The sequence below is a fragment of the Oncorhynchus mykiss genome, chromosome 9 (genome assembly GCF_057628025.1).
Source record: "Oncorhynchus mykiss isolate SJ-2025 chromosome 9, ASM5762802v1, whole genome shotgun sequence".
Lineage (NCBI taxonomy): Eukaryota > Metazoa > Chordata > Actinopteri > Salmoniformes > Salmonidae > Oncorhynchus > Oncorhynchus mykiss.
In genome coordinates, this window is record NC_143030.1 from 64,946,783 (window position 1) to 64,963,206 (window position 16,424).

The following is a 16,424-nucleotide window of genomic DNA, read 5'->3' on the forward strand; positions in this document are numbered from 1 at the left end:
GCCATAGTGGCAAAATAATTACAATTTAGCATTAACACTGGAGTGATAGATGTGCAGAAGATGATGTGCAAGTAGAGATACTGGGGTGCAAAGGAGCAAAAAAAAAAAAAAACAATATGGGGATGAGGTAGTTGTGGGATATTTACAGATGGGCTGTGTACAGGTCCAATGATTGGTAAGCTTCTCTGACAGCTGATGCTTAAAGTTAGTGAGGGAGATACGTCTCCAGCTTCAGTGATTTTTGCAATTCGTTCCAGTCATTGGCATCAGAGAACTGGAAGGAAAGGCAGCCAAAAGAGGAGTTGGCTTTGGGGAAGACGAGTGAAATATACCTGCTGGAGTGCGTGCTACAGGTGGATGTTGTTATGGTGACCAGTGAGCTGAGATAAGGCGGGGCTTTTCCTAGCAAAGACTTATAGATGACCTGGAGCCAGTGAGTTTGGCGACGAATATGAAGCGAGGGCCAGCCAACGAAAGCATACAGGTTGCAGTGCTGGGTAGTATATGCGGCTTTGGTGACAAAATGGATGGCACTGTTATAGACTACATCCAATTTGCTGAGTAGAGTGTTGGAGGCTATTTTGTAAATGACATCGCCGTAGTCAAGGATCGGTAAGATAGCCAGTTTTATGTTTAACAGCATAAGTGAAGGAGGCTTTGTTGTGAAATAAGATGCTGATTCTAGATTTAATTTAGGATTGGAGATGCTTAATGTGAGTCTGGAAGGAGAGTTTACAGTCTAACCAGACACCTAGGTATTTGTAGTTGTCCACATATTCTAAGTCAGAACCGTCCAGAGTAGTGATGCTAGGCGGGTGGGTGCAGGCAGCGATCGGTTGAAGAGCATGCATTTAGTTCTTCTTGCATTTAAGAGCAGTTGGAGGCCAAGGAAGGAGTATTTATGGCATTGAAGCTCGTCTGGAGGTTTGTTAACACAGTGTCCATTGAAGGGCCAGAAGTATACAGAATGGTGTCGTCTGCGTAGAGTTGGATCAGAGAATCCCCAGCAGCACGAGCAACATCCATTGATATATACAGAGAAAAGAGTCGGCCCGAGAACTGAACCCTGTGGCACCCCAATAGAGACTGCCAGAGGTCTGGACAAAAAAAAAGCAGGTAGCCTTGTGGTTAAGAGCGTTGGAACAGGAGCCGAAAGGTTGCTGGTTCAAATCCCCGAGCCAACCAGGGTGAAAAATATGCTGGTGTGCACTTGAGAAAGTCACTTTATCCTACTTGCCCCTGTAAGTCACTCTGGATAAGAGCATCTGCTAAATGACTAAAATGTGAAAATGCTTAACACCTAATAAAGATTTTGTACTTAAAAAAAATACTTGTTACCTCATATCCCAGCGATAATGCCTTGCATTATTCCTGGGAAGAAAACACTTCAATTTGCTCAACTTGCTATTAACTCAACTTGCCCCAAGGCAAATATTTAGACTATTAGCCCACCCACACAGCTACAAGGATGCACTTTCATGCTAGGTTAAGGACCTCATGTTGAAGCTTATAGAGACCCCAACTGATGTATAGAACAATCTTAGAAGTATCTACTTTGGTTTAGATACACGCATCATGAATAAGGATAAGACTCCATGAAATTATGACCATTTCCTAAATATTTGGTCAAATTATGAATTTTGTGTATGGTTTGCTTGAATTAAGAGTGACTCAACTTAACCCTTTGGTTCAACTTACCCCACTCTCCCCTTGGCCTAACTAATAAAGAAACATATCAAATAGTTACCTATTCATTATATAATAACCACACTACATTGCACAATGTCAAATCGGTTTATTGAAATATCTATTGCATCATTTCCAATATTTTCAACATTCTCAGTATTTAAGTGAAATGATATGGCTAACCTTCAATTAGAGATACCGAATAAGAGAAAACTGAGACCTTACATTGAGAGGAGGAAGTAAACAATTTGTTTTCGATTCCAAACGGTCACTCAATATATTAAAACTACTGAATTAAACTACTGCTATTAAAACAATTAAATTACGTTTGGCCACAGGACATAGGAGCAAAGAGTTTCTTGCTGACAAGAGTGCATACTAATTTCATATAAATCTGCACTGATGTGGGTATATTACCACAAGCATTATGCACTGAGCTTTTAAACATTTCATTACTTAACAAATCCTGGACAATTTTAGACTTTCAATTACCAAATTTGATACAGTACCAGTCAAAAGTTTGGACAAACCTACTCATTTCAGGGTTTTCTTTATATTCTACATTATATAATAATAGTGAAGACATCAACACTATGAAATAACACATATGGAATCATATAGTAACCAAAAATGTGTTAAACAAATCAAAATATATTGTATATTTGAGATTCTTCAAAGTAGCCACCCTTTGCCTTGATGACAGCTTTTCACACTCTTGGCATTCTCTCAACCAGCTTCATGAGGTAGTCACCTGGAATGCATTTCAATTAACAGGTGTGCCTTGTTAAAAGGGAATTTGTGGAATTCTTTTCCTTCTTAAATATGTTTGAGCCAATTAACTGCACCTCAGATTGCACCACAGAGTTCAAGTTCAAGACACATCTCAACATCAACTGTTCAGAGGAGACTGTGTGAATCAGTTCTTCCTGATCAAATTGCTGCAAATAAACCACTGCTAAAGGACACCAATAATAAGAAGAGACTTGCTTGGGCCAAGAAACATTAGACCGGTGGATATCTGTCCTTTGGTCTGATGAGTCCAAATTTGCGATCTTTGGTTCCGACCACCATGTCTTTGTGAGACGCAGAGTACGTTAACGGATGATCTCCGCATGTGTGGTTCCACCGTGAAGCATGGCGGAGGTGTGATGGTGCTTTGCTGGTGACACACAGTCCATCTGTAAATAGCCCACCTAATCTACCTACCTCATCCCCATACTGTTTTTATTTTATTTACTTTTCTGCTATTTTGCACACCAGTATCTCTACTTGCACATCATCATCTGCTCATTTATCACTCCAGTGTTAATCTGCTAAATTGTAATTATTCGCTCCTATGGCCTATTTATTGCCTACCTCCTCATGCCTTTTGCACACACTGTGTAACGGCTTTCCTCCTGGGAAGGAGAGGCGGACCAAAATGCAGCGTGGTTATAGTTCATGTTTTTTAATAGGTAAACTCAACATGAACATAATACAAAATAATAAACGTGGCAAAACCGAAACAGCCCTATCTGGTGCAACAAACACAAAGACAGGAAACAACCACCCACAAAACCCAACAAAACAGGCTACCTAAATATGGTTCCCAATCAGAGACGATGACTAACACCTGCCTCTGATTGAGAACCATATCAGGCCCAAACACAGAAACAGACAAACATAGAATGCCCACTCCAACATAGAATGCCCACTCAGATCACACCCTGACCAAACAAAACATAGAAACATACAAAGCAAACTATGGTCAGGGTGTGGCAGTACCCCCCCCCCCCCCAAGGTGCGTACCCAGTACCCCCCACCATAGGCAGTACCCCCCCCCCCCCACCATAGTCTTAGTCCGCCTCATTGTCCGCCTCCGTGGCCTCCTAACCACGGCGACCCTTCTAAATTACCCCACTGGACTGAGGGGCAGCTCGGGACAGAGGGGCAGCTCGGGACAGAGGGGCAGCTCGGGACAGAGGGGCAGCTCGGGACAGAGGGGCAGCTCGGGACAGAGGGGCAGCTCGGGACAGAGGGGCAGCTCCGTACTGGCTGACGACTCTGGCAGATCCTGGCTGAATGGCGGCTCTGGCGGATCCTGGCTGACTGGCGGCTCTGGCGGATCCTGGCTGACTGGCGGCTCTGGCGGATCCTGGCTGACTGGCGGCTCTGGCGGATCCTGGCTGACTGGCGGCTCTGGCGGATCCTGGCTGACTGGCGGCTCTGGCGGATCCTGGCTGACTGGCGGCTCTGGCGGATCCTGGCTGACTGCCGGCTCTGGCGGATCCTGGCTGACTGGCGGCTCTGGCGGATCCTGGCGGCTCTGGCGGATCCTGGCGGCTCTGGCGGATCCTGGCAGCACTGGCGGCTCCTGGCGGCACTGACGGCTCCTGGCTGACTGGCGGCTCCTGGCTGACTGGCGGCTCCTGGCTGACTGGCGGCTCCTGGCTGACTGGCGGCTCCTGGCTAACTGGCGGCTCCTGGCTGACTGGCGGCTCCTGGCTGACTGGCGGCACTGGCGGCTCCTGGCTGACTGGCGGCTCCTTGCAGACTGGCGGCTCTGATGGCGCTGGGCAGACGGGTAGCTCAGGCGGCGTGGGGCAGACTGGAGACTCCGGCAGCGCTGGAGAGGAGGAAAGCTCTGGCAGCGCTGGACGGAGGAGCTCTGGCGCCTCTGGACTGAGGGGCAGAAACTCTGGCAGCGCAGGACAGGCGGGAGACTCCGGCAGCGCTGGACAGGCGGGAGACTCCGGCAGCGCTGGAGAGGAGGAAGGCTCTGGCAGCGCTGGACAGACAAGGCGCACTGTAGGCCTGGTGCCGGCACTGGTGGTACTGGGCCGAGGACACGCACCTCAGGGCGAGTGCGGGGAGCTGCCACCGGAGGGCTGATGCGTGGAGGTGGTACTGGATAGACCGGACCGCGCAGGCGCACTGGAGCTCTTGAGCACCGAGCCTGCCCAACCTTACCTGGTTGAATGTTCCCGGTCGCCCTGCCAGTGCGGCGAGGTGGAATAGCCCGCACTGGGCTGTGCAGGCGAACCGGGGACACCATGCGCAAGGCTGGTGCCATGTACGCCGGCCCAAGGAGACGCACTGGAGACCAGATGCGTGGAGCCGGCTTCATGGCACTTGACTCGATGCCCACTCTGCACCCGCACTGGGGACACCGTGCGCTCCACAGCATAACACGGTGCCTGCCCGGTCTCTCTCGCCCTCCGGTAAGCACAGGAAGTTGGCTCAGGTCTCCTACCTGGCTTCGCCATACTTCTTGTGTGACCCCCCCCCAATAAATTTTGGGGGCTGCCTCTCGGGCTTCCTTGCCAGCCGTGTTCCCTCATATCGCCGGCTCCTCTCTCCGGCTGCCTCTGCTCTCCTAGCTGCCTCCACCTGTTCCCATGGAAGGCGATCCTTTCCCGCCAGGATCTCCTCCCATGTGTAGCAACCCTTGCCGTCCAATACATCATCCCATGTCCATTCCTCCTTGCGCTGCTCCTGCTTCCGCTGCCTGTCACCACGCCGCTTGATCCTGTTGTGATGGGTGGTTCTGTAACGGCTTTCCTCCTGGGAAGGAGAGGCGGACCAAAATGCAGCGTGGTTATAGTTCATGTTTTTTAATAGGTAAACTCAACATGAACATAATACAAAATAATAAACGTGGCAAAACCGAAACAGCCCTATCTGGTGCAACAAACACAAAGACAGGAAACAACCACCCACAAAACCCAACACAAAACAGGCAACCTAAATATGGTTCCCAATCAGAGACAATGTCTAACACCTGCCACTGATTGAGAACCATATCAGGCCCAAACACAGAAACAGACAAACTAGACATCCATCATAGAATGCCCACTCAGATCACACCCTGACCAAACAAAACATAAAAACATACAAAGCAACTATGGTCAGGGTGTGACACACTGTATATAGACTCTTTTTTTACTACTGTGTCATTGACTTGTTTATTGTGTTACTGGCTTGTTTATTGTTTACTCCATGTGTAACTCTGTTGTTGTCTGTGTCACTGTCACGTCCTGACCATAGAGAACCCTTATTTTCTATGGTAGAGTAGGTCAGGGCGTGACTGGGGGGTTAGTCTAGTTTATATTTTCTATGTGGGGTTCTAGTTTCGTTTTATATGTTGGTGATTGGTATGATTCCCAATTAGAGGCAGCTGGTAATTGTTGTCTTTAAATGGGGATCATATTTAAGCAGCATTTTTCCCACCTGTGTTTTATGGGATATTGTTTTGAGTAAGTGCACGTAGCATCTCTGTAGTCACGGTTTGTTGTTTGTGTTATTGTTTTGCTAAGTTTCACTTTATAATAAATTATGTGGAACTCAACATCCACTGCGTCTTGGTCGATCTATACAAATATTTGTGACAGTCACACTGCTCTGCTTTATCTTGGCCAGGTCACAGTTGTAAATGAGAACTTGTTCTCAACATGCCTACCTGGTTAAATAAAATAAAAAACACTGTCTGTGATTTATTTAGAATTCAAGGCATGGCTACCACAGCATTCTGTAGCGATACACCATCCCATCTGGTTTACGCTTAGTGGGACTATCATTTGCTTTTCAACAGGACAATGACCCAACACACCTTCAGGTTGTGTAAGGGCTATTTGACAAGAACAAGAGTGCTGCATCAGATGACCTGGCCTCCACAATCACCCAACCTCAACCCAATTGAGATGGTTTGGGATGAGTTGGACCGCAGAGTGAAGGAAAAGCAGCCAACAAGTGCTCAGCATATGTGGGAACTCCTTCAAGACTGTTGGAAAAGCCTTCTAGGTGACTACCTCATGAAGCTGGTTGAGATAATTCAAAGCTGTCATCAAGGCAAAGGTTGGCTACTTTGAAGAATCTAAAATGTATTTTGATTTAACACTTTTTTTGGTTACTATATGAATCCATATGTGTTATTTCATATTTTTCATGTCTTCACTATTATTCTACAATGTAGAAAATAGTACAAATAAAGAAAAGCCCTTGAATGAGTAGGTGTGTCCAAACTTTTGACTGGTACCGTATACATTTAAATTATCCTACAAAAATGTCATAACAATGAAGTTAAATGCAGTTAAAATAATCTTGTTGAATAAACATTTAACTCAAACTTTTCAAGCGGATACCAATATCTTAGACTGTGCAACCCAGCAGTCTTTGTCCCCTTGATAACGCATAAGGTGAATTTGGCAAAAAATGATGGAAAAGGCACATAAAACCCACTAAAAGCTCTTAACTTGTTGTCCAGAGTAATATAAAAGGCTATCATACAGCTGTAGTTGGCAATGTTTTCATAATATCGTCTTGTATTGAGGCCGGACAAACAAAATAATATGTGTTGAACTTTCTTAAAATGTTGGTCAACCTATTTCTCTAAAATATGCATATACCAACTGGTTTCACAAACAAAGCTGCTTCAGTCATTTCACAAATGTAAAATAATAAGCAAGTGCATATAGGTCATGTTACTGCTTGTAGCCAGGGAGCAGGCTTCTACTTTGAGCTGAAGAAGCTGGACCGGTTCTGGGGACCCATCAGCATACTGGCCTGGTTCTTGTGTGTGATGTGAATCTGAAGGGGGAATATGAGTGAAAGGTTGTGTTACTCAAATGACCATGTTATTACCATGTCTACGTACTTGTTACCAACATGTTACCATGCTATATTAACAACATGTTATTAGCATCAAGCTCCATGGTCTCTAGCAATAGAACTTGCTTTAAAAACTCTTAAAATGCTCTGTTACACTGAACTCAATCTGGGTTCCTAGCACTCACCGTACAGGGTGGCTGCATCCAGGGCTCTCCGTCTATCTGCATTGGTAAAGGTTTCTTAGTCCTGAGAGATGGACAGAGACATAAGGGAGAACATTTTGTGTTCACAACATCTCAGAATTTTGTAAATACCAGCATACAACTGGGAAAATATACTTAAATGCCCTTCCAACTGGTAATTACTAGTGGGGAAACTCATCTATCATCCCCATGCTCCGAGTTTCCCACTTGCACCTCTCTGACACCATTTGTCATCAAAAAAAGACAGGTGGCATCTTCAGCAGTTGTACAAATGATTGATACTAAATTGATTCTGTTTATCTTCCTTCTGATTTAAAAAGTGAAAGCAGCTCTGAATATAGGGCAGGTAGCCTAATGGTGGCAGGTAGCCTAGTGGTTAGAGTGTTGGGCCAGTAACTGAAAGGTTGTTGGATCGAATCCCAGAGCTGATAAGGTACAAATCTGTCGTTCTGCCCCTGAACAAGGCAGTTAACCCACTGTTCCCTGGTAGGCTGTCATTATAAAGAAGAATGTTCTTAACTGACTTGCCTAGTTAAATAACAAACAAAACAATATAATATGTTCAACAGTTAGGGGCAGTTAACCCACTGTTCAACAGTTAGGGGCAGTTATCCCACTGTTCAACAGTTAGGGGCAGTTATCCCACTGTTCAACAGTTAGGGGCAGTTAACCCACCCAACAGTTAGGGGCAGTTAACCCACCCAACAGTTAGGGGCAGTTAACCCACCCAACAGTTAGGGGCAGTTATCCCACTGTTCAACAGTTAGGGGCAGTTATCCCACTGTTCAACAGTTAGGGGCAGTTAACCCACCCAACAGTTAGGGGCAGTTAACCCACCCAACAGTTAGGGGCAGTTAACCCACCCAACAGTTAGGGGCAGTTATCCCACTGTTCAACAGTTAGGGGCAGTTATCCCACTGTTCAACAGTTAGGGGTCACTTAGAAATTTCCTTGATTTTGAAAGAAAAAAAAAGTTTTTGTCCATTTAAAATAAAATAACATCAAATTGATCAGAAATACCGTTTTTGATGTTGTAAATGAAAAAGAAAGCTATTTATTTATGGCCATTTTGAGCCTGTAATCATACCCACAAATGCTGATGCTCCAGATACTCAACTAGTCTAAAGAAGGCCAGTTTTATTGCTTCTTTAATCAGAACCACAGTTTTTAGCTGTGCTAACATAATTGCAAAAGGGTTTTCTAAATGATCAATTAGCTAATCCAAGTTTATAATTGTAAAAGGCTAACCCAACGTGCCATTGGAACACAGGAGTGATGGTGGCTGATAATGGGCCTCTGTACCCTTATGTAGATATTCCATTAAAAAACTGACGTTTCTAGCTACAATAGTCATTTACAACATTAACAAGGTCTACATTATATTTCTGATCAATTTGCTGTTATTTTAATGGACAAATTTTTTTTGCTTTTCTTTCAAAAACAAGGACATTTCTAAGTGACCCCAAACTGTTGAACAGTAGTGTGTGTATATATATATATATATATATATATATATGTATATATACTTTTTATGGGCAAAAAATAGCAAAATAATCTAAACCTTCTCATGACCTACACATTTGATGGAATTTCTCAGTTCAAAATGTGAATACACCCATCTTGTATTTAAGACTTTACAATGGGTAATTACTACTTTCTCACTTGGTTATGAAGGCAGCATTAGTAGTGAGGATGGAATATTTATTTTTAAAGGTGTAAGGTGTACAAATAATCATCCCACATCATACTGTGATATCTCAGCTAGTCTGTACATGTCTCAACATGTCACAAGCACTCACCTGATTGTAATCTGTGAGGTTTTTGCTAGTCTTATAGCACTCTTAAGTCCAGTATATATCTGCCCCATCTCCATGGCCCCTTCTAGACCAACCACTTCCAAACGCAGGTCACTGAGGTCTGTCATGGAAGATGGAAACACTGAACATGCAGTTCACACAGAGGCAGTACAGTTTTTAGTCTGAGACTAGCTGTTCAAACCTAGAACAGACCTCTTGAAATGGATACTCTAAAACATCTCACATGATATTCTAACAATATTCTATACCAGACATGGGCACAACTTTTAACATTTTGAAACCTTGAGCCCTTGGATCAAGCCAAGGGATTTCACTGTACCTTGTCCACTGACTTTCAGGATTTCAGGGTCGACAATAACCTCCGGCATTTCCTGAGGATTCATCAAGGACTTGGATTCACTCTTCTTGGCTTCTCCCCACAGGTTGGATCCACCGTGCATGCTGGGAATGTTGAGGACTGCGATCCCCTCCATAGAAAGGCCACTCAGGTCCAATGGGGTGCCGCAGCACTGAGGGACATACAACATCAGGCAGACAGTGCAACTTAATGAGATGCCATAATGAGCTAAACATACCACATAACTATCAGGTCAGCTGTGTTAACCACAATCCTCATGTAATAAAATAATATATGCTTGCTTGCTGACTATCGACGCGCTAGTGGAGTGGAACTCACCTTTCATGGAGTAGCATTATTTTCCATTGATAGGTTTGGATTTCTGAACTTTAAATGTTATTCATCATTAGTTGTAATAGATACCTGAGGGGTGCCATAGGCGAGACTCAGCATAGGACAAAGGGTTAAATATCAGTGCTTGTGTGAATATGTCCTTGTCTAATGCAGCTGTATTGACCCTCTAGGAAGAATCAAATTGGTTTGAGCTTTCAAATTGCCCGTTGAGTTTTTACTCTGAAAATTAGAACCTAACAGTTGGCGTCACGAAAGGGATTCACCACGATTTGCAGTTGAACTAGAGATTTCCGAATCAGAGAAACAGGATCCGGCACCAGAAATAAGGTAGAAGCAGTTCCTACGCCTGTTATTACTAATTCTGACACCTTGGGGAGATGAGAATCGTAGGCTGAACAATTATAGGATACGGACCTAGAAAACCTGAGTTTATTCAGTAGGTCCATTGTGTTTTATTTATTTTGTATTTTACTAGGCAAGTCAGTTAAGAACAAATTCTTATTTTCAATGACGGCCTAGGAACAGTGGGTTAACTGCCTGTTCAGAACAACAGATGTGTACCTTGTCAGCTCGGGGGTTTGAACTTGCAATCTTCCAGTTACTAGTCCAACACTCTAACCACTAGGCTACCCTGCCGTGTAATGACCGGTCGTAAATATCTGGTGTAGGCTAGGTTCCATTAGGATAGGTCCCGAGTGGAGGTGTTCCTCTGCGAGATCCAGGTAAAAATAAGGTGTAGGGAAGGTTCCATAAGGATAGGTCCCGAGTGGAGGTTTTCCTCTGCGAGATCCATGAGGGACAATACAGTGTAGGGTAGGTTCCATATAGGATATGTCCCTAGTGGGGATATTCCCCTGTGAGATCTGTAAAAGGGATGAAAGTCCCAGCTGCAGTTGACAGTGAGGCAGTAGAGTGTATGTGGATAATGATAAGAAGGCTGCCTATAAATTCTGAAGATAAGCCACATGCATGGGTAAAAGAAAAGCATTAAGATATTCAAACACTGTTTGAGTTACGTGTATTAGCAGTAGCAATAAGGAGAGAGGTTGGTTTATGCCCTATGGGGAGGGGGAACCATGAAAGATTACGTGGAAATAGGAAGACAAGTCTGAATAGTTTTGGTAATGTGTGTTATCAACAACAGTGATATTTGAGGCGCAACACTGGAATAAGACATTAGGTGATCCGTATTCTCCAGCAATACATTTGCAGATGCTATAGTATAGGTTCTAATACAAGGTATTAAGTGCTGTGACCAATTAATAGCCACAAATACCATAACTATTATCCGGCGAAGTGGGTAGCTCTACCTTGGAAAATAGTTAATAGAAGGTGTGTATTATAGACGGGAGTGAAGAAATCTAAACACCCTGAACACTGTCGGGAGAGGTTTTGGAATAATAACTATTGATATGGCAACAGGCAGCCCTGATTTTAATAAAGCCATGGAGGCACTGAAAGAAGCGTACAAGCATTCTATCAATTCGGCTCGAATATGGTCAGATTGGTCAGCATTTCCCGGCTGACAGAAAATTCCCATCTGGTACGATCGATAGTGGTTCATAGAGATTACAGTTCTATGTGAAGGAAGACATATGAGATCACCTCTTACACATCTTTTTAATAGATCCAGGGAACAAATATAGCTGATTCCTTATGATGAGAAATTGGCTAAATTTGCCATAAGAAAAAGTATTTTGGGTTGAAAAATCTAGGTGAAATGCCAGGGGTTTGGATTCTGAAGAGGTAACAAATTAAAATGATCTGGCCAAACACTCAGAACACACCTTGGGAGCTGTTTTATCTTAGGAGACATTTTATGTGGTTTTATTGTGAAATAGATTTAAATTTTATGTCGTCTTGTTCTGAAATTGATTTCTAGAATGGACGAAAGGATGGAGGGGTCATGAGGAATTAGCATAGGGGTTACCAAACCTAAAATTAACTTTACATTGTTTTTGTTCATGAACATTGTGGTGCGGTGGTTATGGAGAATCATGGGGAAAAGAGACCTGTGAACCGTTGGACTCGTGGCGAGATAAAGTCGCTAATTAAAAGATACATAAACGTTGGGGTGGATTAAAACAAATGTTTAATGATTGGAGTAAGGATAGAGGATTTACCATCATCATGTTTGATTTATAATGAATACTTTTGGATTGCTGGTTAAGATGTAGCATAGTGAATGCTAAGGAAATGTACACTTTCTTTTCCAGAAGAGGGGGTTTCATTATCTCTCGTTGGAATGTTCCCAGAGACTGTGGTCTTGGGGAGAGCAGTTAGGGATATTTGGCAGTTTTAAGTATAAAAGTATCTGGAGTAAGCCATAAACGGAGTTCCCGGATAAATAAGGCCTGTTCTTTAGTGGGGTCTTTTCAATTTGGTTTTAAATTGGGTATGCAGAATGATGGAAAGATTTAAAATGTTTTTAAATGGTTTCGGGAGGAAAGGGAAAGAAAAAGGGAGAGGAAATATTTAATGGTGTCGAATGCCCTGTATCCTGACTTTCTGGTGAGGCCTGATCAATCTCACTAGAAATTATCGAAACAGGTGGGATTTAATTATAAATTGAAAGAGAAACACCAGTCTCTATTCTATTTTACCATTACCATTACCATTACCATTTATGGGATACCATTATTTCCTTATAGAATTATCAAGAGTTGTAACTCTAAGTTGATTGGTTATTCGAATTAGTTAATTTTTTTATTTAACATGTTTTTGAATCACGATGTGAATCATGTGTTCGAAGGGAAAATTACTAGTTCCCTGGTCCTTGGGTAAATATACACATTTACTTTGTTCAGTCTGCATACAGAAGAAAATATATATGTTAATGATGTTAATGATGGTTGACTCTTACTCCAAATGGATTGTGATATGTGTATTGCTGATTTCATTTTTGTCTTTGTTTCGATACAAATGTCACCATATTGGGTCTACTGGAGTGTTGGGATTCCCCCATGGGTTAGGGTGCTAACTCCCTGATCTGGCCACTCTTCTGAGAGGTCGTCGGTAAAATAAGGGAGTATAAACGTTTGAAAATGGTTTTAACAGTAACAGTATGTTGTTATGCTGTTTGACATTTGTTGTAGAGATGATGTTATTAAGGAATTGGGAATGTAATATTTTGTCATAGTCAATTCTTGTCTGGATTTCCTGAAACAGAACTGTTGTTCTGATCTGTCCTCTCTTGAGGTTATCATGGAAGGTGACGTCAGATGGTGTCTTAATGCATGTAGGAATAATTTGGCCACAAACGGTTTGTGTGAACCGGCTGAAGAAAGAGCAACAAAGGCGTTCAATGCGACAGTGACTTTTAAACACTCCAATCTGAGTCCGAGCCAAACCTGGGTACAGGTGGCAGGAGTGCTGAGACCGTGCATGTGGATTGAGCATGGAGAGAGAGAACATACACATTTCTCTCATGCTCCTGGGTTGCTCGTGGGAGAAATGGACAAGAAAGAAATGGTGGTAACGACTCAGATGAGAGACTCATGTATGTGGGAAAAACGGATGTATCTATTTGGATATTGAAATCGGGACATTATCAAGGGCCATCAAAATGACAGGCAAGAGTTACATGTGCCGTTGGGAAGATGAACTGTCATGCTACCTGAAGAAGACATGCTAGAATGATAAGTGCCGGGAAAAGGGGCAAAACACAAGTCTCAACATCAACAGTGAAGAGGAGACTCCGGAATGCTGGCATTCTAGGCAGAGTTGCAAAGAAAAAGCCATATCAGACTGGCCAAATAAAAGAAAAGATTAAGATGGGCAAAAGAACACAGACACTGGACAGAGAAGGCTTTTTCTTTGCAACTCGGAGCATCCCGGAGTCGCCTCTTCACTGTTGACGTTGAGACTGGTGTTATGCGGTACTATTTAATGAAGCTGCCAGTTGAGGACTTGTGAGGCGTCTGTTTCTCAAATTACACCGGGGCCTCCCACTCCTCTTTCTATTATGGTTAGAGCTTGTTTGCGTTGTTCTGTGAAGGGAGTAGTACACAGTGTTTTACGAGATCTTCAGTTTCTTGGCAATTTCTCGCATGGAATAGCCTTCATTTCTCAGAACAAGAATAGACTGACGAGTTTCAGAAGAAAGTACTTTGTATTTCTGACCATTTTGAGCCTGACCACAAATGATGATGCTCCAGATACTCAACTAGTCTAAAGAAGGCCAGTTTTATTGCTTTTTAATCAGAACAGTTTTCAGCTGTGCTAACATAATTGCAAAAGGGTTTTCTAATGATCAATTAGCCTTTTAAAATGATACACTTGGATTAGCTACCACAGCATGCCATTGGAACACAGGAGTGATGGTTGCTTACAATGTTCCTCTGTACGCCTATGTAGATATTCCATTAAAAAATAAATTGTTTCCAGCTACAATAGTCATTTACTACATTAAAAAAGCAGTTTCTTTCAAAAACAATGACATTTCTAAATGACCCCAAACTTTTGAACGGTAGTATATATATGTATGTACAGTGGGGAGAACAAGTATTTGATAACCTGCAAAATCGCAGTGTTTCCTACTTACAAAGCATGTAGAGGTCTGTAATTTTTATCATAGGTACAGTTCAACGGTGAGAGACGGAATCTAAAACAAAAATCCAGAAAATCACATTGTATGATTTTTAAGTAATTAATTTGCATTTTATTGCATAAGTATTTGAAACATCAGAAAAGCAGAACTTAATATTTGGTACAGAAACCTTTGTTTGCAATTACAGAGATCATACATTTCCTGTAGTTCTTGACCAGCAGGGATTTTGGCCCACTCCTCCATACAGACCTCCAGATCCTTCAGGTTTTGGGACTGTCGCTGGGAAATACGGACTTTCAGCTCCCTCCCAAGATGTTCTATTGGGTTCAGGTCTGGAGACTGGCTAGGCCACTCCAGGACCTTGAGATGCTTCGTATGGAGCCACTTCTTAGTTGCCCTGGCTGTGTGTTTCGGGTCGTTGTCATGCTGGAAGACCCAGCCACGATCCATCTTCAATGCTCTTACTGAGGGAAGGAGGTTGTTGGCCAAGATCTCGCGATACATGGCCCCATCCATCCTCCCCTCAATACGGTGCAGTCGTCCTGACCCCTTTGCAGAAAAGCATACCCAAAGAATGATGTTTCCACCTCCATGCTTCACGGTTGGGGTGGTGTTCTTGGGGTTGTACTCATCCTTCTTCTTCCTCCAAACACGGCGAGTGGAGTTTTGACCAAAAAGCTCTATTTTTGTCTCATCAGACCACATGACCTTCTCCCATTCCTCCTCTGGATTGTCCAGATGGTCATTGGCAAACTTCAGACGGGCCTGGACATGCGCTGGCTTGAGCAGGCGGACCTTGCGTGCGCTGCAGGATTTGAATCCATGACAGCGTAGTGTGTTACTAATGGTTTTCTTTGAGACTGTGGTCCCAGCTCTCTTCAGGTCATTGACCAGGTTCTGCCGTGTAGTTCTGGGCTGATCCCTCACCTTCCTCATGATCATTGATGCCCCACGAGGTGAGATCTTGCATGGAGCCCCAGACCGAGGGTCATTGACCGTCATCTTGAACTTCTTCCATTTTCTAATAATTGCACCAACAGCTGTTGCCTTCTGTTAAGGGATTTTTTTAAATCAATAATGACTAATTATGTATAAATTTGAATCAGGACTGACTAACCAGAATACTATTATGTTACTGTATAGATTTATGATTTATGATTTAAGACCTTGGCTCATAAATTATATTAAATTGGTGTGGGACGATGTGGGAAGGCTTGAGATACTGCCTTTGTACCAGGGTGAAGAAGAGACGGGACAGTTCGAAAACTAATGACGTCATTTTCAGTTTATAACCTGTGGTAAAATGTTTCATGTTCAGTACTCTCGAGAATAAACGCTGCTGATTGATTTTGAGACTGGTCTGTGTCCATTTAATGCAAATAAGAGTCTTACAAATTCTTAGAAGTGGGCAGAGTGTTTAATTTCATTGGGTATTAAAACATGTAGGAATTTTATTCCAGTAACACCTTCTCACCAAGCTGCTTGCCTATTGTCCTGTAGCCCATCCCAGCCTTGTGCAGGTCTACAATTTTATCCCTGATGTCCTTACACAGCTCTCTGGTCTTGGCCATTGTGGAGAGGTTGGAGTCTGTTTGATTGAGTGTGTGGACAGGTGTATTTTATACAGGTAACAAGTTCAAACAGGTGCAGTTAATACAGGTAATGAGTGGAGAACAGGAGGGCTTCTTAAAGAAAAACTAACAGGTCTGTGAGAGCCAGAATTCTTACTGGTTGGTAGGTGATCAAATACTTATGTCATGCAATAAAATGCTAATTAATGACTTAAAAATCATACAATGTGATTTTCTGGATTTTTGTTTTAGATTCCGTCTCTCACAGTTGAAGTGTACCTATGATAAAAAATCACAGACCTAAGTAGGAAAACCTGCAAA

At 43.0% G+C, this 16,424-nt stretch overlaps 2 protein-coding genes across 6 annotated transcripts in view; both read right to left on the reverse strand.

Annotated features, from left to right (window-relative positions):
• Positions 1 to 1,778: 1,778 nt before the first annotated feature.
• LOC149981301 (uncharacterized) lies at positions 1,779 to 4,852 on the reverse strand. Its single transcript, XM_090185019.1, has 2 exons — positions 4,158 to 4,852; positions 1,779 to 4,112 (listed from the first exon to the last, which is right to left on the reverse strand). The coding sequence occupies exons 1-2, from the start codon at positions 4,850 to 4,852 to the stop codon at positions 3,578 to 3,580; spliced, it is 1,230 nt and encodes a 409-aa protein (XP_090041145.1). The 3' UTR covers positions 1,779 to 3,577.
• LOC110532550 (diacylglycerol kinase beta) overlaps positions 1,779 to 16,424 on the reverse strand; it is a 47,813-nt gene continuing 33,167 nt past the window's right edge. For all 5 annotated transcript variants that reach the window (XM_021616538.3, XM_090185014.1, XM_090185016.1 and 2 more), the window contains 4 exons: positions 9,612 to 9,801; positions 9,275 to 9,392; positions 7,458 to 7,518; positions 1,779 to 7,251 (listed from right to left, as the gene is read on the reverse strand). In XM_021616538.3, the coding sequence (XP_021472213.3) occupies positions 7,174 to 7,251; positions 7,458 to 7,518; positions 9,275 to 9,392; positions 9,612 to 9,801 (447 nt within the window). In that variant the 3' untranslated portion in view covers positions 1,779 to 7,173. The remainder of the gene's footprint in view (positions 7,252 to 7,457; positions 7,519 to 9,274; positions 9,393 to 9,611; positions 9,802 to 16,424) is intronic.

Excerpts from the sequence above, each read along its gene's own strand:
- LOC149981301 (XM_090185019.1), bottom strand. The coding sequence starts at position 4,852 with ATGCTGTGGAGCGCACGGTGTCCCCAGTGCGGGTGCAGAGTGGGCATC. Across the intron at positions 4,113-4,157 it reads CAGTCAGCCAGGAGCCGCCA|GAGCCGCCAGTCAGCCAGGA; the intron begins GTCAGCCAGGAG and ends CCAGTCAGCCAG.